At 45.8% G+C, this 26,581-nt stretch overlaps 1 protein-coding gene across 4 annotated transcripts in view; it reads left to right on the plus strand.

The window, feature by feature from the left end:
• Positions 1 to 5,163: 5,163 nt before the first annotated feature.
• The window catches only part of Vldlr (very low density lipoprotein receptor), a 33,697-nt gene continuing 12,279 nt past the window's right edge, over positions 5,164 to 26,581 (plus strand). For 2 of the 4 annotated variants that reach the window (XM_028894286.2, XM_028894296.2), the window contains exons 1-4: positions 5,166 to 5,845; positions 18,762 to 18,881; positions 23,712 to 23,834; positions 25,173 to 25,295. In XM_028894286.2, the coding sequence (XP_028750119.1) occupies positions 5,764 to 5,845; positions 18,762 to 18,881; positions 23,712 to 23,834; positions 25,173 to 25,295 (448 nt within the window). In that variant the 5' untranslated portion in view covers positions 5,166 to 5,763. Of the gene's footprint in view, positions 5,846 to 18,761; positions 18,882 to 23,711; positions 23,835 to 25,172; positions 25,296 to 26,581 lie in introns of all 4 variants that reach the window. The other 2 variants (XM_028894304.2, XM_028894310.2) reach the window with 2 other exon arrangements.

A 26,581-nucleotide genomic window follows, 5' to 3' on the forward strand; every position in this document is an offset into this window, starting at 1 on the left:
AAACATCATTATTATTGCCAGTAGGAAATTTTCATTGATAATGTTGTTTGCTGGTCACTGTTATGAGGACTTGTTTGAATGCAATTGGTCATTGTAAGAAGTAGGTATGCTTGCTAACCCACTTCCCGGTTGGGGAAAAAAACTGATACAAAAAAAGAGTTTAAATAATTGGGCTAAGTTCTTACAACTAGTAAGCATCAGAGTCAGGCTTTGAACCCCCAAAAGCCTGCCTCTATTCTCCACTCTCATAACCATTGACTTACGCTGCCTCTCCATATTCATTCAGTGGCAAAGACTTTCAGGTACCTAGTGGGTGCTGATCATATTTTTAAATATGCATATTAGCTCTCATCAACTCTTGATCATAAATCTTTAATGGTGTACTAGAAGCTTTGAATAAACACTCAGAGAAGATACCAATATCTTCGCCAATCCATCTATTTCTCTGATATCTCTTTTCGCCTTAAGTTAATGTATTTTCCAATAATTCCAAACTACCTGCTGTTTGTAAATTGAAGCAGTTTCAAAATCTGAACCTCTCCTTTCATCCCTAGATAAGCTGCTTGTGTTCAGTATTTGAACTCCAGTAACTACACTTCTAAAACAATAAAGATGTTTGGATAGCACCATCCAACGTGCCAGCTTGGGAGGAAACACATTTGTTCTTCAAAGAGTACCAGCTGTGATGTCACATAAACTGCAAACATAACCAACTAAGAAAACGTTAGATATATCATTTCTACCCGCATACAAATCTCGTAAAAGTTCAAAGTGGAACTATCACGATGAGACCGCGGACATTTCAGTTCATCTCCAAATCTCTTCCTTCATATTGTCACAATGGCAAGAGCAGTTCTGACCTGAGCCCATCTAGCCCATTAGTTAGAAGTAAACATCTTTCTAAACAAGAGAAAGCCTGGAGCTAAGTTCTTGAGCCTCTCCACAACTCAAGCAGCTTGGGGAATGTGGTTAAGGTTTCAGCCTTGAATGATGCACCTGGGAATGCCACAGGCTAACTGGTTGAGGCCCTGAACCAATCATGTACTTGGAGGAAGAAGTCCCACAGGTGGGTTCAGAAGTGATTCTCAAATCACATTCCTTGACTAACAGCATCAGTATCCCTGGGAAACATGTTCAAGACTGCAAATCTTCAGCAGCACCCTGAACCTGTTCAATCACGAGCTCTGGGGGTGGACCCAGGCACCCTATTGAAACCGGCCTTTCAAGTGACTCTGATAGAAGTCACATAAAAATGTGAAACACATCAGTTTAAACCATCAGGCCCTGCCCATGTGGCCTACAGAGAAGGCGAATCCTGTGGGTTTCACTAGCCTCTCACACAATTAAAAGGGGACAGAAGGGAGGCCTGGATGTAAGCATCTCAATACCTCAGAGAGGGTCAGTTCTTTTCTGACTTGCTGAGGCCTCAGCAATCAGCAGTACAATTAGCCCACTGGTTGGAAGATGACTTCTGAGACCTGTATGTGTTCATCCTTAGAACAGGCTTTGAAGAAAGGAAGATGCCAGAAGAGCATGGACTTTGGTGTTTTCTGTGGGCCCTGCCCTGATGGAAGCCTCAGAGAAACTGGACGAATAAATTTACATAGTTTTCACAGAAAAAAAAAAAACCTGCTTCTCAAATAAAACCACATTGGAGTCATTCTCTAAAAACAGCTTCTTTCATACATTTTTATATTTTAAAGAATTGATTTGGGGGGAATTTTATAGATGTATACATTGAAATATGATCATCTCTGCCTCCCAAATCACAGGAATAGGATTACGCATACAGATTTTTGAGGCACTATTAAAGCAGGATGTCTGAGGAAGAGGCCTGGAGTCTGCACTGAGAATAACAGTTCTTCCTCCCGTTCTTTAGTACACTCCATCACCCAGCATCTCGAGGTTTTCCTCCTCTGATGTTATTTTGCCCTATCTCACGCCACTGTAGAATCATCTTTCGAAAAGAAACTGAATGCCAAGCCCCTGATCACATCTACCTCAAGGCCTCCCTGGGCTTCATAGGAAACTCCACAGCCTGAGGTGCCTCACCACACCCTGCTCAAGCAGCCCCTGTCTCTTTCTTCAGCCCTGCTTCCCACCACTAGGCCCTTGGGCCCCAACCTTCGCCATTATGAATTCTCTCCACTACCTGTACTGCTCCTGTGCCTTGGTTTCCTCCACTCTCTAAGCCCTTCCTTACCTCTTCCCAGTGTGGCTGTCAAGTTAATTCCAGGTTACATTGTCTACAAACTCTCCATAGATGAAGTCAACATAGATTGTTTCCTCACTCAATACCAGTGGTTAGCAAGCCTTTTCCCTAACAGGACAAATGAGAAATAGTTTAGGCTTTGTGAGTAACATGGCCTATATGATATGTGTGAGTCTATATCTCCAAGCCTTTAAAATGTATTGAAAATCCTTCTCATTCATAGATGTCGTCAAAGATGTGATACTCATGCAGTTGATCAGAAACCTGGGCAAATGGCACAGCCACCTCTGGAATGCCTCCTGTTGCCAGGAAGACAGAAAGAAAGAGCCTCACACAGGCAATTAAATGGGCCAGTCTGGAAGTGATGCCCCATAACTTCCATCCATTAATTTAGTCAAAGTTACTCTCTTAACCCAACCAACAGTAAAAAGGTGGAGGCAGGATGTGACTTACTGGGTGAAAAATGCTGAATATGTCAGCTCAAGGGCAAGCACCTGAGGAAGCCTTTTCTTATAGCCTCATCCTGCAACCAACCCAGTTAGTTTGTCCCTATCATCCCATTCGCACATTCATTCACTCACTCATTCATTCATTCTTGTGATGCTTCAGATGGAATGTACAACCTTGTACGTGCTAAGCAGGCAATCCACCACTGAGCAATAGCTGCCTCATCTCTGTATTTCACAGCATCCCAAACTCCAGATTACAATGCTGTATGTAACATGCTGGAATTTTCAACATGTCTGTCTTACCTGGCTAGCTGCCACAGCCTCTTCAGATAAGCATGTATCTATGGCAGTTGTCTTGTCTGTCATCACCCTCCCAGCACTGCTCAGTGTGTGTTGTTTGGACACACTAATTCATGTGGTGGACTGCGGGAGTAAAGATGACTACTGGCACAAAGGCTCCTGAATCCCCATTAATTTGCCCACACTGTCTCCTCATGATCAATTTATTCTTTTAGTTATTGGTTACTCTCTCTCTGAATCACACGCATGCCTCCTTGTAACTTCTGTCTGATAATAATGGATGCCGAAGAGAGGTCACAGAAAATGTTGATTATCATGTGGGTTGTTGTTGTTTTCAGAACAGGTCAGAAGGCAGGCAGAGAAAAAGGAGTGAGTGGTTTGGGTTCTGTTGTTTGAAGTTGCACAGCCAATCGGAGGCAGAGTAAAAATGACGGAACAAAAAGCTACGGGATTGAGTACCGAGCCATAACTAAGCTTACCAATGGTTTATTTATGCTAGGAAGCATAATACATGTTTGTTGAAGATAAGTCTTATTGTACCATATCAATGTTTCCCTTGTAATGTACATTTCTCTCTCAAGGAAAACATTAAAAACATGCATGTGACAACTCATGCTTAATATTGAGCTTTTTAATGTCAACTTCACCTGTGTTCCCACACATTTCACTGACTGTAAAGTGACCATGAGCTTTTCAAGTCCCAGGGATGCTGAAGATTCTGAGGGCCTAAAGTGAGACCATCCCTCTCCACTTGGTCTGTGAGGTAAATAGTAGCTGTGAGCACCTGCACTGTGAATGGCATGAATTCTGTTTCCCATGCAACATGTGTGTGTGGCTGGTGCAGTTTTTACCCATCTCCTACCCACCAATTACACAAAACAGCATTCACATTGAGCTGCTTAGAACGACCCCAGATGTATGTGGCCTTATCAACCACAGTGAGGATAAATTATAGGGACCAAAATGTCTCTTGGGCCCAGGAAATTCTCAAATATGCATCCCTCCTAGAAGGAAGCCTGCCACTGACCATTGCTCTCGGGAGAACGAAGGCGAGGAGATTATAAATCCGGAAGAGAGCTAGCTAGGACGTGAAATCTGAAATCTGTCAACTTCTCTTCACTCAAGTTCCAGCAACTTATGAAAAGAAGAGCACGCACACTATATTAACAGGTGAAATAGCTCAGTGTACCCCTGTGGGCTGCTTAGGCCAGAGCAGAGAAGGCATCTCACCCAGGGGGATGTGTTCAAGAAAACTGATGGGCGGGAAGAGCAAGTCTTAGACTCAGGTCCTGTCTGGCAAAAAACCCATCCTTTCTAGGGCGGGTTGACTTTGCTTCCTTCTTTCCCTCCACAAGGCTTATAATTGAATGTTACAAAGTACACCAAGAATAAATCTACCCGGGCCCCCTTCCCCCAACCAAAAAAGGTTAAGCTTTTAATTACAGGCCCTCAAACTATCATTTTGTGCAATTAGCAATTAACTATAATCGTTGATGAGAGAATGCAGAGCTGGGCTGGCAATTTCCCTCCTCCCCATCCCAGACTCGGTTATTTTAGTCTTGGTCTTGTTCTATTACAGAGGAAAAGCCACAACCAAGGAGCTCTCTTGTTCTCTCTCTCTCTCTCTCTCTCTCTCTCTCTCTCTCTCTCTCTCTCTCTCTCTCTCTCTCTCTCTCTCTCTCTCTCTCTCACACACACACACACACACACACAGACTCATACTTAAAGAGACATTTAATTTTAACAAAATGGCATCTCAGTTTGCCATTGAGACGGGACCCCGAACCCCACAGCAGAGCAGCGGAGCATTCGCACCCCTCCTCTTCATCACTTTCAGGTTGGAAAGAAGAGTCCCCAGGAAGATGCTACCTACCTACCGACCTCACAATACCAGCCCTTCCTAGGGGCTCAGGAGAGGAAGGTAGAGAGTTCCTTGCCGCCCCCAGACCCCTCAACTGTCAGGCCCATCGTCCCGGAGGTGGTGGCAACAGCAGCAATAGTTGCATCAGCGCTCTCGGCCCCGGCGCCAGGAGGGTACAGTAGCGACTGTAGGGAGCTAGGGAGCGCACAGCTGCTGCGGCCGCAGGTTCCCTGGATCAGGAAATTAGGACAGGCACCCGGGATTGGAGGTGAGGACGGTGCGCGAGCCAACCAGCGGCCGTCCCGGGTCCCCCGTGAGCCCCGGGCCGACGCGCGAAGCAGCCGGGCCCCTGGAGCCGTCCGGATGGCGGCTGCAACAGCCCCAGCCACTGCCACTCACGCACGCACGCTGCCACTTGCCCCCGCACCCTCCGCACCGCACGCGGGAGAGCGGCGCGTGCAGGAGCTGCTGGGTTGAGCTCCCCCGCTGGGGTCCCCGCGCGGCAAGACCGCGCTCCTGCCGCCACCCGAGTGGGTGCCCCCGACCGTTCGCCTCGGCTGTCCCTGGCGAACCGGCTCCCCGCCCCCTCCTCCCGCGCCCTCCCCTCCCTTCTCCCTCCCCTCCCTCTGCAACGCCTGCATTATTTTCCGCCCGCAGGGTCCGCGCGCACACCGCGGCCTCGGCGGGGGAGGTGACCGGGTGGGTGGCTGGGTGGGTGGCTGGCTGGCTGGCGGGGAGTACAGCGTGCAAGTTGCAGGGAAGGGGTACCCGCTCCTTCCGCGCTTTCCGTGCTCCCGGCTCCTCACTCCTTCCCCCCTCCTCCTCGCCTCCTCCCTCCCCGCCCCCACCTCCTTCCTCCTCTCCGAAGGGCTGGTAACTTGTTGTGCGGAGCGAACGGCGACAACGACGGCGGCGGCGGCGGCACCATCCGGGCGGGCAGCATGGGCACGTCCGCGCGCTGGGCGCTGTGGCTGCTGCTCGCGTTGTGCTGGGCGCCCCGGGACAGCGGCGCCTCTGCAAGCGGTGAGTGGGGACGCGCCCCTCCGCACTCGGCCCGTAACAAGCCGGGGCGCCCGCGATCGCTGCGTTTTGGGGGGCCTTGGGGCTCCTCTTGCCCACCCCCTCCTAGGAGGCGCCTCTCCGCGCTCCTCTCCTGCCTCCCCTCCCCGCCCGGGTGGCGCCTCTGAGCTGTCAGAACCGAGGCTACTGGGAGCTGGGCCCGGGGGACGGTGGGGTTTAGGGTGTCCTAAAGCGTTCCTTGAACTTGTTGTCATTCCCCTGTGTCCCCTTTCTTCCCAGAACCTCTGTTTTACATGGTTTTCATCCCTCTTGACAAGGGCTTGGGGATGTGGGCTTTGGAGCCACTGAACAATGGTTCTGCCTCCTCTGCCAGGCGGGCTGTTAGGACCGTGGCAGAGCACCGGGCCTGGAAGCCCGGGTGCACCCCTCAGACTTGAGCAGGGTTGAGAGCGCACAGTGGGTGAAGGTGGGCGTCTCCGAGGACACCGGGCGCCAGGTGCCGGCCGGACAGGGAGTCCTCGCGCAGCCGTGAGCAGGCGCACGTTCGGTGGGCGGCAGCCTGGAGGCCGAGCCATGACAAGTGCGCAGGCTGCGCACCGGGACTGCGACTCCCCAGGCGCCCGGCCGCCTCTCCGGCCCCAAGTGTGGCTTTCAACCGGACTGTCCTCCGAGTGCTTTTCTCCCTTCCCCCGTGATTCCGCCGCTACTGCGGCGTTCGTATACCTCCGAGTCTCTGAGATAACTGAACGGGGGAGGGGAGTGGGACCCAGACTTAATCAGGTTACTTTGCTGAGCCTCGTTCTGGGTGACACTTCCCCCCAAAGAAACCGATGTAGTGACTGCAACTAGCCCTTTATTTCACACAATAGATCGAAGGTGTAGTGCTAGAGCTGGGGTGTGACTGTAGCTTGGGGAGGGCGGGGTTTACTGTCCTGAGTCCCCTAGGGTCAGCGCCCTGGCTTGGGATCCCTCTGTGTTTTCAGTTCCCCATCTTGGGTCGCACAACTTTCCAGAGCAGGCGATAAGACGCCTTCCTAACAAGGTCCGGTTTGATCCTTGGCAGGCCACTGAAGAGGTCTTAGAGGTCTTAAGAGGTGACACCAAAGAGCTTGCTTGCCAACCAGCTCTAGGTAATTAGGGCAGAATGCTGTCCCAGCTCTTAAGAGTCCACAATACCCATCTCCTGTCGCCGGGTAGCTTAGAAGGACCGCCTGCGTGCGGTCACGTGTGTCCTGGAGTGAGAGCGAACTTTCAAGTGTGTGGTCAAGCAGTCTGTCGACCTATGCTGGGGTGTTGAAGTCTCCCAGCGCCCCTGAGCCTTTGGTTCCGCTGTCCCGAGCGTGAGAAGCTGGGCAGGGCTTTTCTGCCCCATGCGATTGGCTGGTAACTGGATTGCGTTTAGGTTGGTCACGTGTTTTCGCGGACTTAATTGAGCTGCCCCAGCTGGGTTACCTTTAAGATCAGCCAGGCTCAGAGGGACTGTGCCTTCTGGTGCTTTCTCCTGCTGCACTCTGAAAAGTCCATGTGTAGTGACGCTAGAATACTGTGTGGGGCAAGCCTACGAGCCCAGAGAAGCCCTGCTTCACAGAAATTCTCAGACGCTGACATTAATCATTAATGGATGAGTAATGCTAACTTATTAAACCATCCCTCAGAGTGATTGACTTGCGTTATATATTTTGTAATAGTTCAAAACACGAATGTGTATAAAATCCATTATTGACTGTGATCCAGGGAGGTGGGAGAAAAGAGTCCTAGCTGCAGGTCCTTTTGTATTCTGGGAATTTTTTAACGTGCTAACTTTCCATTAGGTGCTGCTTTTTTATGGGGTGCTAAGAAAGCACCCAGACTGCTGCACTGAGCTAGTCCAAAGTCAGAAGCTGTTCAGTTGTGATCCATAAAGTGAGGATATCCTGTGCTCCTCCTTTACTGCAAGTGGAATATGATGGTGCTGGAAAAAGTGGAAGAGAGAACCTGGCACAAACCTAAATCATCAGAGTGGGGGGAGCCGTTCTTTCTGAACTGCCCAAACTTGAAATTGGTTGAAGCAGGTATTGACCCTAAGCCAACCCATTCTGTCTGTGCCTTAAGTTCAAAGTACCAAGACATGCAGACTGATTTTCTGGCCCTGGTCTTCTATACTCAGTCTTTCTGTCTAGCCCTTCCCCTTGTCCCCCAGTACACAGACACACTCGGAGGCTGCTTGGAATTACCTGATCAGAGCAGGCAGGTGTGCACCAACTTCCTGTAAGGAATTTAAGTGAGGCTAACAAGAGATCTTACAAGGGCTGATGGCAAAATACGTGGGGTCTCTGGGACTCTTTCCTCCACCCCAGGTATAGATTAAGATGTGAGATGCTGTGTAGTCTTCAAAGCCAGAGTTCTGCGAGAGCTCTTCCAGTATGACCAATGACTCTTACTTTTCCTGCTCTGGGAGTGAATGATGTGTACCTGCAGGCAGGAATCTGGAAAACCAGGAGAACTGATATCTGGCTTACCGAAGCACCAAGAGAAGGAAGAGACCAGAGCAATCTCATCTACATCCAAGAAAGGCTGCATAGACCAGACGAGTGCATTCTTTTTAAAAGAGGGTTACAATCCAAGCTTGAAGTCTGGAACAGTTTTTTTTTAATTTTTATTTGTTTATTTTTATTCTATTTTATTTTATTGTATTTTCCTAGAATCATCATCTGAAGTCTGGAACAGATTTTTTTAATTTTTATTTGTTTATTTTTATTCTATTTTATTTTATTGTATTTTACTAGAATCATCATCATCTTACCAGCAAACTCTAGTGCTGGTCCTGTATCATTTCATCTCTTTGTGCTTGAGTCTCCAGAGACCTACAGCGTGCATATAAAGGCCAACTTCAGTAGAGCTGGCACATGTTAAGACTTCAGGTGGACAAACTGCATTAGCAAACTTGTAAAGGTGGCCATCTCTACCTTCCAAACAATTGCCAGCTGATCATTGTGTTTCTGCTTTCTTAAAAAATGAATAGCCATAGACAGGATTTCACTGCAGAACTTTTGTGATGCTTCTGGAGGAGCTAACACACTATTAGGACCCCCTTCTGTTCCCTGAACAATGTCAAACCCATAACACAAAAGGCTCTAGAGCACAGCCTCAAGGTCAGGAGTGCAGAGAGGACCCCAGGCATATGGCTTCAGGCTTAGATTCCCAAACCCTTCTACTTACCAAATAGAATAGAAAGAGAAAATGTATAGGAAATATTTCCTCTGCCCTCACACAATATAAAGTTGTTCTCAGTAGAGGAAACAGGATGGAGATGGAGTAGTTTCCCTTTTTGGCCTCTGCTCTTGACCCTGATTGGCTTCACTTGACCTTGCTTTGGAAAGCCACTGGCATGTGCTAGCCTGTGAGACATTATGCACATTACAGGGCCGAAATGGGCCTGAAATGGTGTACCTGGTGAGTCTTATGGCAGACTAAGGCAGCTGCCTTTTACATGTGAGGAGATAGATTCTTCTAACTTGAAGTAATCTCAAGAGATCACCCGACCACAGCACAGTAGACAGCTTTCTGGAAAAATAAAAACCCTTCTTTGGAGGTTATGAGTAAAATGTACTTTTTGAACGGGAGTAATCTAAGGCCATTTTCCTCCTCACTGAGGAGGGGACAATCTGAGGACTGGTAGCTTGTTCTGAGGTCCCCAAGGCATACTATAACCCAGTTCTTGGAGAACCTGATTTTGTAAGTGGAAACTTGCTCAATTTTAGTCTCTGGAATTGTTTTCGCTACAAATCCGTATCTCTCTGCTAAGCTCCAGTGTTGGTTTACAGTCAAGGCCCTGAAATTGGTAAATTTCAACACGTTAGACATGCTAACTGCAGTTTAGCTAAGTGAGAAAGCAGGTGGCACCTTAAACGGGGCCCACTTGGCCTTCTTGTGGAGAACCCTGGATGCTTTGGGCCTGCTAGTCATTTTTAGGCTCTAAATTAAAAAGAGAGAATCTGCTATGTATAGTGAGAGTAAGCATAGAGATCTCCCAGAAGCATTTCATCGTTTGTGCAGAGGGCCTTTCGCCAGCTTTGTGAGGTAGAGATGCTCAGTTTCATATGGTAGAGCTGCCCTGTGGGGAGGGGAGAGAGTATGCCAGAGCCAGCATTTTAAAAGTACGTTTAGGACAAGAAACTATACCTTGGAAAGGTCAGGCACTCACTAGAGTGGCCAATCTTGCCACTAACTTGGGGCATCTGGGTTGGCAAGGTGGCCAGTAGTCTTTGTGCGTCCAGAAATAGTATTGGCAGTGGAGGTGAGGGGGTAGGGGAATGTGCAGTTTGCCAGGGTTGATGACTGACCTTTGAGAGTTCACACATTTCTAACTTTGCACTGCACAGACTGGTATACTATACTATAGTATACTGTGTATACTTGTCTATTCTCTAGACCTGCCCCTGATCTTTACTTTTCCTAGCATGCTTTCCTAAGATCTAAGTTATTCATTGGCAGGGAGATTTACCAGGCAGGGTATAAATTGAAGCCAGCCCCCCCTGTACATCTGCTCAAGACCGCTTGATGGACAATACAGAAACCAGAAAGCTAGCCTCTGTGCCATTTCTTTGTAGGAAGTCAAACCAAGACACTCAAGATTCAAAAAGAGCTGAGTATAGAAGCTGTGAATGGAGTGAGCAGAGCTAGTGTTTCTTAATCATGCAAGCCACAGACATCAGCTGAAGATGTCTTGAGAGTTCCCACATGCTGCTTTGATTATAGCTCATAATGCTTCCCTAAAATCACCAGCAACTTAGACTTTAATATGCCAATACCAGAAGGGATCTTATCTCTGCCAATGGTCCTGTGAAGGTGATGATTCAAACCCCAGTGGGCTATTGCCAGCTTTCCCAAAGAGCAATAGAATGTCAAAAGTGAAACTTGGGTCTGACATACCAACCTCCTCACCTTGCCAGATCTTCCATGTGTGTTAGAATCTCTAGCATGTGGAAATGTGGCTGACACACTAATTATGGCAAATAGATGTGCAAGCAAGGTATGTTTTTTTTGTTGTTGTTTTGTTTTGTCTTAGTGATAACTTGCCACACAGATGAGATGAAAGTACTCTTATAGGCATAGGAAGCGGGTACCTCTTTATCTTTCAAAGGATTCTACTGGGCAAGACTTCATTTAGCAGGCCATGCTTCCTTTCAAGTTCAGAAAAGCTGGGAAAATATTTTGACAAAAGTCTATAATGCAGAACAGATTTATGGGTTAATTCATTAACCAACGAATACATTCATGACTTGTAGGACTTAGCAAATCTTTGGATGCTAGGTGACAAGGCCTCAGTGCACTGGGGCACGGGGGCAGGTTAGAAAAAGTTTTGGGAAAGAAGCCAGATCATACCTGGCTCTGGGGGCATATTTAAGGGTCCAGCGGGCCGCAGCGAGGAGATGCTATCTGAACCTGCTCCTGTGGGGAAGACACAGGAAGACAACAGGAACCATATGGGCAAACAGAAACTGCGCACTCGTGAGGATGGTCAAGGCAGGGGAAGTCAGGGAAGCCCCTTCGAGCTGTTAGCTCAGCTGTGGCAGCTCGAGCAGATGGTGGGTGGTGGCTGAAAGGAAGAAGTCAGGGAAAGCTGGTAGGGAATTGAGACTCAATCCTGGAGTCAGTGGGAAGCCAGGAAATGATCCTATCCTTGGCCCTTCTGGATATCCTAAGGGGCTTAAATCACTGTCTTAATTTGGATAGAGACCGAGACAGCCTGGAGGCAAAGGGAAGGGTGACTTAAATTTAGATCAAGTGAGAGATGAGGGGTCAGACATGGCCATCAGGCCCAGTGTCAGGGGAGAAGAAGCTGGGCTCCCTCCCGGGCTACAGATTTAGGGAAGTCAACTTAGGCTGTGTAAGACACAAGAGAGGAGGGCAAGCATGGGGACCAACTGCTTTACTCTGCATGTCTGCTGAGGCATCCCGATGAATGCTACTTATACAATGCGCCCAAAAGCTGTGCTCAGGTCGTCACCAACATGTCTGTTATAAAACACTTCCACCTCTCTCCTGTCTCCCTGCAGTGACAGTGTTCTGAGGTCTTAGGGGGATTACCAGTATATTCAGGAGTACAACCTTGAAAACAAAGCCTCTCCCATGATTTGTTGCCTCTGTAACTTCTTGGTCTTCATGCTGGTGCCCCTTGGGCTGTTCTCTATCCCCAGGCAGATAAGATAGAGATATGACTTGGTTAATGTACCCTAGTCAAGAAAGTTAGAAAAATTAGAAAAAGCCACTATGGGAATTCTAGCAGCTACGATGAGAACAGGAAATAGGGCCCTATCTCAACTACAAAGCTATGCTGTAGAGTGTCCTCTTGAGACAGGAAACCTCTTTATTCTTGATTGATTTAAGCAGAGTGCACTAGCTAAATTCCAAGCGAGTGGAATATTCTAGAGCTATGTAGTCCTGAGTTGGCTACTGTGATTGGTGTGCTTGGTAGTATAGGATTTAGAGCCAGCAGACCTGGGTTCAAATCTTAGGTCAGCCCAGGGCAACTTTGGGCAAGTCACTGTATTTTTGTTCTTTTCCTAATCTACAAAGAGGGAAAGGGGAAAGGTCACGTAGAACTAATGAGTTAAGACATGAGAAGTCTTAGAGAAGCAAATAGGCCAACAATACAAAGTGTTTGGTTGCATCTATGAATGGAAGATGCTCTCAGTCAGGTGTCAATGGAACAGCCTGTGACAACAGTCCCTTACTGGGCATCTCAGGACCTCCTCCCGGCCACCCTGCTGCACTGTTAGCCACTGACTGCCTCTCCTTCCTGTAGGAAAACTTCTTTTGCTGACTCAGAAGTCTGCCTGGCCTAAAAGGAGTTTTAGCCTATGAATAGAAGAATTGGCATTAAATTAGCAAGCAGTAGAGGTGAGGTAGTCTAAAAATAAATGCCCTTGGTGGCCCTAGAAGTGCCAAAAGCAATGGACTGAAGATATTCCAGCAGATGATAACACCCTTCCATGTAGGCAAGTGAAGTGAAGGCTGGGCCTGGCAGAGTGTGGCAACATGAGACCCTCAATAGAATCAAGTTCTCCCTGAGCCTGATACTCTGAGCATCTCCTCACTATTCCAGGATCCAACCAGAGGAATCCTGCCAAAAAGTTACTCAAAGCCTATGGGGAAATTCATGGCCCATCCTTACTGCCAGCTAGGCTACTCACTGTAGGACTAACACAGGGCTTTATGGAAGCTCACATGCTGATGTTCCATGTTAACCCTTACAGAACCAATTAGGTAGTGGCAAACTGACATCCCTGTGCATTCAAACTGCTGTGTCTCCTGAAGCCAGTGAACTGCTGATTGTGGGTAGCAATCAGTGTTAACTATTTAGGTGAGCAAAGCTCCTGGGACATGGACGCCTTCCAGTAAGCTTCAAGTCTGATGCCATACATACAAAGGACAATAAAGGCAGGACATTCTTTGACATTTTGGGACATCTATCACTCACTTTAATAGCCACACAAGTGGGTAGATACAAGTGACCTCAAATCTCCTGACCTCAAAAGATGAAAAGTATTCTTGCTTAATATTAGAGCTGGAAGGAAACTTAGTTTGATCTCTTCATGGAAGAGGACCCTTTGCATATTCCTTAACTAACAGCAAGAGTCTTTATGGTTTGGGATGGAGGTAGAGCTCCAGGCTCCATGCTGCGCTGCTCTATCCCCCTCCCCCAGCCCTTTAGCCCCAGGCTATTTTCTGTGAGCACTGCAGTTTTTAGGAGCCCACTGAAAACTGTGGTTTCCTCCATCTCCCACCTTTTCAGAGCAGACAGATGCAGGGATATAGAGTCCCTAGCCTTCCCACTCCCAAGGTTATTTATGCCTTACCGTGGCTTTAACTCGGTTTAACAATGAAAAGAAACTGGGTTGTGGATGATTTCATACCTGTTCTGTTCCCTCGATGAACTGTAATAGTGAATTTGAGATTTAACATTCATGGATGAAAATAGACTACAGGTCTACAATCCTATAATCCCCAAAGCTTTGAGACCCAAAAGCTTCTTAATTCATGTGGTGCTTTCAGTTCTGGACCTCTGAGCTGCAGTGGTCTCAGTGGAACACCCAGACAGAAAGATGGAGTCTCTTTGGAACCTGCAGGGGAAAACCCACAGTGTTCCAGGAGGGTGGCTGCGGTCTCTGCACTCAACTTAGTGGCTGAGCTCTTCTGACTGTGCATGAGACATAGAACTGGACAGAGCCGGGGAGCACTTTCTGCCTAGTTGTAGCCTCTCAAAGTGCTTAGGAAGCTAAGAGTCTGAGAGGCATGGCTGGAAAGCTTACTTTGCTTCTCTTTAGAGGATCCTTTACCAATCTGGCTGTCTTCCCAACCATCTTTTTCTCCAGCATCTTTCAGACAAGCAGGGACATTTTGGTACCCACTATCTTCCTTGTGTAAATTCTTCCTCTTTGTTAGGGGAAGGTCACGTCTGTCATGATGACATAGAACTTTCTGATAAGCAGGCAGAAGCCTGGGTGACATGGACACTTGTATGATATGAAAAGGTAGAAGCTAAACTCCTTTCTGCTTTAGGATATTGAAATGATCATATGAAAATGCTTATGTCTTTAATAACCCGTGTCCTGAGCCAAACCTCCAGGATTTTAACATAACTTATTACTGTTGATAGCTTGTGTATTACAACTAAATCCAGAGTCCAGAGCGACCATGAACTGTATATTAGTCTTAGCATGTTATATGCCAGGCTTTAGTCTCAAGACAGCTTGAGTGTCTACAAAATCCATCACACTGGCCTCATTTTTGAGGAAGTTCTCTCCCACAGGCCTAATTCTGGAGTTTGCTTTTTATTTTGTTTATTTGGTTTTTTTTTTTTTTTTTTCAATCTTCTTAATCTTTCTCCAAGTCTGATGGCATGCTCATCATCCTCACTATGTAGAGTTCAAATGTAATGTTTTTGGCTCATTTTGACTTACCCTTCAGAATGAAAGCCCTAAAAATGTCAGTCTTTTAGGCTTTACTGTATTGTAACTGCAGTGAACAATCCTTTCTAAGTGTGTTTCATTCTGTATTCTCTGATTGTGAACTCCTTTTTCTAATAAAATCCTCAAAGTGGATTCCTGCCATTCCCATCGTCCTCAGAGCTGCAAGGGTATAGAGCAGAAGCCAATGGCCCCTGGAACCTCCAACTTTGAGAATATGGAGAATATTCTGTGGTCACAGTGGCAATGGGAGGGAGGGAGGGGGCCGCCAGGTACATCACTCTTGGCTTATTGGTCTTAAAAACAAATAACTGATGCTCACCTCTTATTCTCTTTGTAATTCCCTAGGATTTTTTTATTCAATGAAATATTTATAGAACAAATAAGCATTATGAAATATTGGTAGGAAATATCAAGTTACATTGCTCTGTAGCTAAGTTCTAGCTTGCTAAGCATTTAAGAGCTGAAAGGTTCATAGAGTTTTAAAAGCAATATATGTAGTACCTGAAGGTAACCACAGCTGTGTAGTAATCTTGACTTGAGCTAATTTTTAATCTCTTTGGGAATTAGCCACAAAGTGCAGAATTCTCCCCGACAGCAGGGCGCGGTTGACACTCGGGACCAACTAGAGCATTGTGTGTTTCACACAAGAGTTCCAGTCTGTGCTTGCCTCTGCCCTGTGCTTGCCTCTCCTATGCCAGCACGCCCCAGCTGCAAATGCTGAGAGGTAGCAGGAAATCTGAAGGCTTTCTGCTTGCAACCACCCTCCCCCAGCAAATCTGCATGCACCCCAGGCCTCATGCTGGGTTTTGTAAGTCTATGTAGTGTATTTGAGGGAGGCCTTTAAGGGACAAGAGCTGCACCTTTTATCACAAAGCAATCTGGTCCTGCAGAAGGATAGAAGTACTCTTGATGGAAGCACCCAAACTGTCCTGGCCGTGGAGTGCCTCCATGAAGTCTTAGTTCACACCTTCGTAAATGGTATGTCCATAATGAGCCAAAGCAACTGAGTTCTGGAAAGCAAAATCAGGTCTGTGGCTCTAGCTTGCTCTCCTTTGTCTCATCACTGAGTTAAGATTGGCACCCTGTTGCCTTCCAAGCTTTCATGGTGCTTTTGACCTGCCTTTGGAGCTGGTTTGTAATCACGTGTTTTCCGAAGGAAACCTCAGTTTTAAGATGCGGAATCATTATCAGCCCGTCATTTCTGCCCTCTCCTTGTGGCCCTCACAAGTCCTTTGCTCTTTCTTGTTTGTGATAGCAGTGTCACTCCTGAATAAAGCTGTGGATGTGGCCAGGAAATGCTATTAATGGATTAGGGTTGTCTGCATGTTGTTGGCAACACACACACCATTTATGCAAAAAAGAGTCCAGAGGTCTTGTGATGGCCCCTTGTGTCTCTGACCTGGCTAGGTTCATTAATCTTGGACTGATTCCACTGGCCCAAGATCACTATTGTAGCCACCATGTCCAATTTTTTAGACGTATGTAGTTATGTGTGTGTATGTATGCACATATGTGCCATAGCGTGCATAGGAGGTCAGAGGACAAACATAGGAATCAGTTCTTTCTACCCTATAGGTTCTAGGAATAAAACTTATGTCCCAAGGTTGGTAGCAAGTGCCATTTCCCACTGAGCCATTTCACCTCTGGGTCCAGGAAGTAAAAAGGATGAAAGGGAAGGAGAATGAGTTCCCTATTCTTTTAGAGATATAGCCATGCATCACATGATGAGCAAGAGAAGTCCTAAGGACTTATTCATTGCTCCTTTACTTAAACACACAATGATATGTCTTAGTTACTGTCCTGGTACTGTGATGAGCTACCATGACCAGACCAACTTATAAAAGACAGTACTTAACTGGGGGGGGGGGGGCTTGCTTAAGTGTCTGGGGGGGGGCTAGTCTATGACCATCATGGTAGCATGGCATCTGGCAGACAGGCATGTGCTGTGAAATAATGCTTTTGTACACTGGTTTAATAAAACGCTGATTGGCCAGTAGCCAGGCAGGAAGTTTAGGTGGGATAAGCAGACAAGGAGAATTCTGGGAAGAGAAAGGCTGAGTCAAGAAAAGCCAGCCTGCCGTCCAGGGAGCAGCAGCATGTAATGACACACAGGTAAAGCCATGGAATACGTAGCGACATATAGACTAACAGAAATGGGCTGGGTTTAAGTGTAAGAGCTAGTCAATGGTAGGCCTGAGCTAATGGCCGAGCAGTTTTAATTAATAAAAGCCTCTGTGTGTTTACCGGGGTCTGAGTGGCTGTGGACCGAATGGGACACAGGAAAACTTTCAGCTATAGGCATGGCACTGAGCCAGTAGCTGAGAGCTTCCATCCTGAGCCATCTGCAGACATCAGGTAGAGAGAGGGTGGAGGAGACTGGCATTGGGCTTGGTGTGGGCTTTTGAAGCTTCCTAGTCCTTCCCACACAGTTCCACTAACTGGGGACCAAACGTGAAAATTTATGAGCCTATGGGGTTCATTCTCATTCAAACTACCACAGTGGTTTAGGGGACTTCATTTCTAGACTCTGTGGGCTATCCTGTTGATTCTAGGCTCCTGTACACAGCATGGTACTTGCACTAAGTACTGTAGGCAGCTGTAGCACAGTGGCAAGTATGTGTGTGTCCAAATACATCTAAACATGGAAAAGGTACAGAAAATATATCTGTAAGATTAAAATGGTGCCTCCGTATAGGATGATTATCACAGATGGACTTGCAGGGTTAGAAGGTGCTCTGAGTGAGCCCGTGAGTGAATGGTAAGTGAAAGTCAAGGCCTAGGACATTGCCATTACTTTAGAAACACCGTATGCTTAGTGGGCCTTCAATTTAGAAAAAGTTTATAAAAATATTTCTGTCTCCAATGATGAATTATCCTTATTTTTCTTTTTAAACATTAAAAATTTTTGTGTTCGTTTCCTTCCACCATGGGTTCCAGGGCTTGAACCCAGGTGGTCAGGCTTGGCAGCAAGCACCTTTAACCACTGAGCCATCTCACTGGCCCATTTTTTAAAAATTTAAACTCTGATAACAGCTTAAAACACATGCTGTGCAGCTACACAAAAATATTTTCTTTATATGCTTGCTCTATAAGCTTTTCTCTATTGTGTGTGTGTGTGTGAGTGAGTGAAAGCTTTTCCTAAGAACTAACACATAAACCCACACCTTCTCCTAGGCCTAGAGAGGGTCGGGCCCGCCAGTATCTTACCCTATGGGCACTAATGTGCATGCAGCTCTTCCCTACAACAGAAAGGCCTTTTGGACTCTCTCCTGAAGGAGCGGACTAGAGCTCTCTGTGGGGCAGGTTCTTCCTTCCTTCACACTTTACAGAAGCATGCCCATGGTGGCTTGGTTGCTCTGTATCTTCTTTTCAGTCAGACAATTCTCTATGAGCATCCCTGTCTGTCAGTGAGGACATCTTGGGGCTGGGTGTCCATGTTTTCCAATGCATTCCTGAGCTGCTTGAAGTCTGAAGTCTTCTCCTAACCCTTCCTCTGTCAGTTTCCTCAGAGGTGGTTCTTAGTCTTCTGTAGTTTTCTCTTGCTGGTTCTTCAGCTGTATGTTCTCTAGATGCTGGGAATTATTTTGCTCCATTACAATTTTATGGCCACTGTTGGAGATGAGGTACATGTTGACATACTGACTAAAACATCACTGGCCACTATGTGCCGGGATTTCTTAGAAGCTGTATAATCCTTTTCTGTTGGCATTCCACTAGCTGGAGCCTGGTCTCTCAACTCTGCCTCTCCGGGAGAAAGGCTTGAAATCTGGTGTTCACTTTTAGTTTGTTGACCAGTGAAGGACTCTGCTACTGTTGTTCACGGCCCCCAAACTCATCCAAGGCTGGTCCCTACAATGTTACAGCTTGCTGAGTCTGTGGCTGTCCCCATCCATGGGCTTTGGGGAACGTGTATCTCTAACTTAGCTTCTATGCATGCATTGCTCAGTGTTCCTTCCTCATCCTAGGGAAAAAAGCCAAATGTGATACTTCCCAATTCCAGTGCACAAATGGCCGCTGCATTACTCTGCTGTGGAAATGTGATGGAGATGAAGACTGTGTTGATGGCAGTGATGAGAAGAACTGTGGTAAGTAAAGACTTTGGCATTCTTACTTGTTACCAAGCTTCAATTCTTGAGCGGACTTATGCATTCTGTTAAAATGTGCAGATGTTCTTTTAGTTTCTACACATGTATTGAGATTCTGTAAATAAAATCCATTTTAAAGTATTGCTGTCAATCAGAGTCAAATGAATCTATACTGGTTGGGAGGCATATAATTGAATATTTGATATGAGGTAATCAACTTGAATATGGAATGTTGACCACCAAGTGGAATTTCTTTCACATGACAAGACCTGATTTATCTTACCTCAGACAAACATGTGCTATAGAAAGCTTAGAAAGGAAAGAAAAGAACAGATGTAGAAGAAGACAATAGATTGCTTAAAAGTAACTTTATACATTTACAAATGGGGGGATATGTGGAGTGATGTCTTAGTGGTTAAGATTGTGTACAGTTTTTCCAGAGGGCCTGAGTTCCACTTCTACCACCCATACTGGGTAGCTCTCAGCTACCTGTAATTCCAGCTCTAGAGGATCTGACACCCTTACCTGACATCCATGGGTATACCCTGCGTGCGTGCGCGCGTGCGCGCGCGCACACACACACACACACACACACACACACAACGTACAATTATACAAACACACATGTATACACATAAACGAAATAAATAAATCTTTAAATTCACAAATGGCTCTGATCCAAGAAGATAGCAAGCTATGGACACTACAAAATCCCCTAAAGTTTCAGAAGCTAACTAACTCTGGCTTAGAAATAACAAGCCAGCACATGTCCAAGATCAGATAAGGATTCTTCAAATTCTCCGCTCACAATACTTGCTTATTCGAAAGCATTGGGCAGGGTAGAAGACATTCTCTTTCCAAATGAATGTGACTGCAACAGCATACCATTGATCAGAAACTATCAAAAGGTCATTGTGAGAAATGCCTGCAGGTATAGGCCCCATAACGTCATGTCACAGAGAATAGCTGAGAACTGCATGTCAAGATCACAAAGACCTGGAATTCTTGCTGACGTTTACTCTTTCATCCCTCTGTTCTGTGTTAGAAAAACCCTAAAGCAGTGGTGAGTGGGGAGATTAGTGTGGCCACTGTCATTTGCCTTTTGAAAGATGGTACATGCAATGCGGAGTGCAGAGGTACAAGCATATCCCAGCATGTAGGAAGAGAAGAAAAGTAAAGGCCGTGGAGTTTTGTAGACTGCCATGTTCATTATGCCATTACCTGTGTCTTTGTTTATCATCATTTAAATGCTGCAGATATCATCCTAGGGAGCAATACCCAAGGGACTGTGACAGCTCTGAAAGTCCGTTTTTGAAAAAGCTTATCCCCAGTCTCAAGACCAAGAATAGTCCTCCTGTGCTGTCCTTTTCCATTGTGTGTTTGCAGTGGAAAGATTTCAGTCTGCTCTACAAAACACTGAGTTCCCTGCTATTTCTAGGTGGCCCAGAGAATACAGTTTTCTCAATACATATCTTACTAGGAGGACCTCTTTTCAGCTGTTCTCTAGTAGGAAGGGGCAAGGCTACTGAGAATCGGGGAAAAGCCATCCCCCACCAATTTTTATACTTCTTATTATAGACAGTTTTATCATCTAACTCAGCAGAGACACCTGGGACATTGTAGGAGCAGTGACTGGATTTTCTTTAAGTTCCTTCTGCATCAATACTGTTTACCAGCCCCATGGTAGAAGAATTTGGCCGAGGGAAAGAGGTAGAAGAACAGCACAGTAAATCAAGCTCACTGGAGGTGGGATAGATTAAACACATCGATGGGCAGATTTGTTGCTGGATCCCAGGTATGGCAGTAAGCAGAGAAAGTGTGAGCATGCCCAAAGCAGCCTTAAATGTGTGTTTAAAATGGAAAAACTATATATTAAAACTTATAGCCGGGTGGTGGTGGCACATGCCTTTAATTCCAGCACTAGGGAGGCAGAGGCAGGCAGATCTCTGTGAGTTTGAGGCCAGCCTGGTCTACAGAGCGAGATCTAGGAAAGGTGAAAAGCTACATAGAGAAACCCTGTCTTGAAAACCCAAAAATAAACAAACAAACAAACAAATAACTTACAAAGCCTCCTTCCAACTTCCCCATCTAACCTTTGACCTGTACTTGGTTGTAATTTTTGGGAGTGCTCACTTTCATGCTTACAGCTAGTATAATCAGTTTGAGTGTTGATTCCACATCACTTGCTTCTGTGGGTTTCCAAAGTAAGTATCTTATGGCTTTCCTCCCCTGTGGAACACTTTCTATCTTTCTGTCAGTGTGTAATTCGAACATCTTTTCTTTGCCCTTATAGTGTACGCTCAGAACTGAGAAAGATGAACTCTATGAAGATGTGTCCTTATTAATCTTTGCTCAGACTCTCTGTTGCATTGCTGATCTTTCATATCATCATGACATTTTCCACTTTGCAAAACCATCTGCTTTCTTTATGGCCATTCCTCTGTTCTCACTTTTGCAAGTTATAGAGGTGATCATGGGTTGAATTCCAGCAAAAGGCCCAATAGCCTGGCCTCTGTTTCCATATGGGCCCAGGGGAACACCAGCCTTGGATAGCATTTGCTGTGTTCACACCATATAATGGTGATTTAGAAACAGGGGTGAATTATGAGCTGGCATGGCTTTCCTTGGTTCCTTAGCTATGTAGTTCAAGGATATGCATAATCCCTTAGGATCATAATTCATCAGCCCATGTTGAATGTTACAAACTGACTATCTCCCGAGTTTAAAGGCTAGACAAGAGTAGCCGAAGAGTAAGCCCTTGCCTCCAAGACCTCCACCTAGCTTAAACCCCCGTGCCAAGGGATCTCTTTTAAATTTGCAACATACTTCAGGCTTTGGCTGATTTACAAACACAGAATATTGATTAGACTGGTGCTTTAAAATGGAAGTCTAAGCAGAAAGTATAGACATATAGGTATGGAAGAATCCTATCTAAAAAGACTATCACAGGGTGTGGGTGTCTTATCTAGCTGCTTTGGCAAGACTTCCAGATTCTGGGACTCCTTCGTGGGTACAGTGACCAAGCTGCTTGATTTGTTTGTCTTTACTTTCCTGGTCTAATTACTGGATGGTATGTTGTATTGTAACTCTAAGTCCTGCCCTAGGAAGAATTAGTAGTAGAATTGATAATTTGCCTTAGGCTCTTTGTATGGGAGCTGTGAATTATGGGACTCAGTGCTGGCAGCTTCAGTAACTTTCAGTTGGTTGATGTTAAACCAAACTTTGGCTGGAGGCCTGAAATCTCCTTGAATTCGAAGTTCTACCACTTGTTGTAAGTGTTCTAATTGGTGTAAAGTCTGTCTAGTAGATGAGTTCCTCTGCCCTGGTCGACCCATTGGAGTGGCAGGATTCAGTTCAGGAGCATCAGCATACCTTTACACTAAGTGCATGCTTTGTGAAGAATGTCCCTGAAATAGTCTTGGTTTACATTGCTGTGACAAAAATACCATAGGTAGGGCAACTTAAATGATGGAAATCTGATGGTAGGGTTCTGGGTATTAGGATGTCCCTAAATTAAGAGGTGGCAGATCCGGTGTCTGATAAAAGCCCTCTTTCTGAAGTGCGGGTGGCTGTTTTCTTTTCTTTTCTTTCTTTCTTTCTTTCTTTTTTTTTTTCATTTTGGTTGTTTTGTTCTGTTTTTGGGGTTTTTTTTGGCGGGGAGGGGGGGGTTGAGACAGGGTTTCTCTGTGTAACAGTCCTGGCTGTCCTGGAGCTAGCTCTGTAGACCAGGCTGACCTCAAACTCACTGAGATCCGCCTGCCTCTGCCTCTGCCTCCCAATTGCTAGAATTAAAGGTGTGTGCCACCACCTCCTGGCAATGGCTATTTTCTTGCTGTGTCCTCCCATGGTAGAGGAGAAGGAATAAAGAGGGAGAGGGAGAGGGAGAGAAACAAGCACTAAGGTTTCTAACAAGGGCATCAATCCCATTTGAGGGGGGGGGGAGAGAGAGAGAGAGAGAAAAACAAGCACTAAGGTTTCTAACAAGGGCATCAATCCCATTTGTGAAGTCTCCATCCTCCTGACCTAATCGCCTCCCTCAAGTCCTCCCTTGTAGAAAGAACAGTGCTGTAGGGATTTCAGGATATGAAGTTTATGAAGGCACACATATTCACTCCACAGCGAACAGTTATCCTAAGGGCTAGTCAGAGGATGGAGTGTTTGATTGTTAAGACTTTTTCTATGGTTTGTCTCCTCTGGAGCTCATGCTGAAGCTTGATTTTTAATAGTATGGTGTTGAGAGGTGGCAGGGCATTTAAGAAGTGATTAGATCAGCGAGAGGGAATAAATCCTTTCTCCCTAGACCAGATTAATTACTAAGAGAGTGGGCTGAGAAGCAAGGCATGAGGTCCTCACCCAAAGCTAAGCAGGTGTTAGTGGTATGCTCTTAGGATTCCCATTTCAGAAGCTTGAGTTGAAATAAGTTTCTTTCCTTTATAAATTGCCTACTCTCAAGTGTTCCATTTTAGGGACAGAAAATGGACTTGGAGAAAAACACCTCTGAGTTTGTGAGTGAGTTGGAAGAAATCCATAGTGTTAACATTGTAAACAGACCAGTTCGTTTGAAACATCCCTGGGTCATAAGACAATGGACAGCCTTTGTCTTTCCTTCAGTTTCTTGTCCTCAAAATCTCTCCAATGAATAACTCCCTCCCCTGAAACCTATGAGGAAAAGGATGAGCTTTCTAAAGATGCCAACAGTTGAATATCAGTCAACAGATTCAGCATTACTTTTAAAGGAAAACATACCAAAGTATAGTTTTTACCTTAATATGAAAATTGGGGTCTGGGATCATTGACTTTAATTCTAACTCTGAGAATAAACTCTTGTAGTAAAGAAGACATGTGCTGAGTCTGACTTCGTGTGCAAAAACGGCCAGTGTGTTCCTAACAGATGGCAGTGTGATGGGGACCCTGATTGTGAAGATGGTTCTGATGAAAGCCCCGAACAGTGCCGTGAGTGTGCCTTGACTTGCTTTGGACTTGATTTCTTTTGTGCTGTTCTGTCTCCATTCTAAGTGATGCTTTATCGATTGCTTGGCATTCATTTTTCTTTGCCTGCCTTGAACTTGAGGCCAACTGACTTGAAGGTCATTCAAGCTATTAACAGTTATTCCATCTCCTCTAAAGACTGCTCTCTCTAGTCTAACAAGACTGACATTCTCTTGGGTAGCTTCGCCTTTGAATACTTAAGACTGAAGCCAGCAGACTCAATTAAGAACTCCTTGACTAGGTGCATAGATTTCAACTGTTTGACAATAACTGAGTAGATGGTCCCCTGAACCTAGAATGTAAGTCAAGATATGAAGGTTTCCTAAGGGTCACACATAAGCTTTGAAATGCACAGATTTTCGTACTATGAAAACATGCTATTATTAAAACAGCAAGGTGGTTAGTAATAGGGTAGTTGGGGGATTTTAACAAATGTATAACCTAATGCAGGGGCCATAGAGTTTGTTATTGAATAAGAAAAACTTCATGAAGGTACAAATATATCTCTCTGCCCATAGGCTGATGTGCAGGGAGAAGTCCACAAACCACAGAGAAAGGTGTGTTGAGCTCAAATAAACTGGGATCATTTGGATGCTAGGATGCAGGAAAGTCTGAAGATTCATCGCAGTAGAACCCTGTTGACACAGAAGAAATAGGATTGGCATGAACCAAGTTTAGGTTAAGGATATGATTATGAAAATAACCAAGGTGGTTATTTTCTACCAAGAAGTAGACAATTTTGTCAGCGAATTAGAAACCTGAGGGTCCTAGACAGGATCTACACAGGTTCAGCCCCATGTTTCAGGGGTTAATGACATGGTATAATCAAGAATCAGGGTATATTTCTGCTTTGCATATATAAAGAAAGATGCGAATGGAGGCCTAGGAAGGCTACTATTCCATGGAAGGTCTCATAGGTATTAGCCCATCTGACCTTTAATAGAGTCAGGAATAGGTGACAATATCTGGTGTGCCCACTGATAGCCAAACATAAGTAATGGACTAGGAACAGGCCAACAAATCAACTTAATCATGCCAAGTAAAACAAAAGCCAGAACTGAGCATGCCGCAGAACCTTGAAGGAGTGACCTGGTCAAGGTTCTCGGGTGTGCTGCCAGGTGGCCTTGCTTGGCATAGCTTCTAAGGACAGAGCTGGCGAAGGAGCTGCCTGGCTTCCACTAGTCAGTGTGCCCCAAGTACCTGACCACTGAGTCCCAGGTGTTGCCCTTCCAGGCAGCACAGGAGCAGCGGCTGTGCAATGACCAGTTTGGAGGCTCTTTTGAGACTGTATGTCATCAACAGATATGAGAACATGCCGCATAAATGAAATCAGCTGTGGCGCCCGTTCTACTCAGTGTATCCCAGTGTCCTGGAGATGCGATGGGGAGAGTGATTGTGACAATGGAGAAGATGAAGAAAACTGTGGTAAGAAGACCAGTGTGAAGTGGCATACCCCAAAGACCCTTTTCCTAAAGAAAGGTGGGCGAGGGATGCTAACTTAAGCCCGAAGACACAGTGCCACTGAGTCACTTTTCAGTGGCTTTGCTGTCTGCTCAATGTTGGTCCTTCCTGGCCACCATAAAACTGTGAAAGGCCTATTCCTGGTAATTGGCCACTGCCTGGTGCATCTTCCAGGCAGATAGAAGCAAGCAAAGAAGTCATCTCGATGCTTACATTCAGCATAGTACATTTAGTGTAGCTTAGTAAGGCCGCAGCTATGTGGGCTTTTTTCTTTTATGACAGTAATTCAAAGGTCTTCCTTACATTTGGCTCAATAAAACTAAAAGGTGATGGGGCCAGCAGACACATTCAAAGATTTAGTTAGATCGGCTTCTTGGAACAAGTTACTTGAGTGTGATACAAGCATTTCTGCCAACTAGAATCTATTGGTACATTAGCAAAGAAGCATGGCCTAACATGTTGCCAGCAGATAGCTAAAGTCTACCCAACCTTTGTGTCCTATGATGATTCCTATCTCTGAATGCTAGCACTATTTCCTATTCTTTCACGCTTATATTCTCGGGGTGTCTATAATGAAGTGTTCCATGTTAAAGGTGAGGCCCTGGAGAAAAACCTGTAGGTTGAAAAACATTGCTTTGAGTGTTGTTGCAACCTACCACTCCTTCATAGTGCTTCTAAACCTGAGTCTGTTGAGCCTAACTCTAGGCTGCTGTAATATCTAAGGGAGTTTAGGGTCCTTGCAAATGAAAAAACTAGTCTGGAGCTCAGGGTCTTACAGGTGAAACACTAGTCTGGAGCTCAGGGTCTTACAGGTGAAACACTAGTCTGGAGCTCAGTGTCTTTGCAGGTGAAACACTAGTCTGGAGCTCAGGGTCTTTGCAGGTGAAACACTAGTCTGGAGCTGGAGCTCTGGGTCCTTGCAAGTGAAACACTAGTCTGGAGCTCAGTGTCTTTGCAGGTGAAACACTAGTCTGGAGCTCAGGGTCCTTGCAGGTGAGACACTAGACTGGAGCTCAGGGTCCTTGCAGGTGAGACACTAGTCTGGAGCTCAGGGTCCTTGCAGGTGAGACACTAGTCTGGAGCTCAGGGTCCTTAGAGGTGAAACACTAGTCTAGAGCTCAGGGTCCTTGCAGGTGAAATACTAGTCTGGAGCTCAGGGTCCTTGCAGGTGAAACACTTGTTTGGCATGTACAAGTCACTCTGTGGGGGCAATCCCACTGCACCTAGTCCAATGAGTTTCATGTTCAGTC

The sequence above is a fragment of the Peromyscus leucopus genome, chromosome 1, assembly GCF_004664715.2.
Source record: "Peromyscus leucopus breed LL Stock chromosome 1, UCI_PerLeu_2.1, whole genome shotgun sequence".
Lineage (NCBI taxonomy): Eukaryota > Metazoa > Chordata > Mammalia > Rodentia > Cricetidae > Peromyscus > Peromyscus leucopus.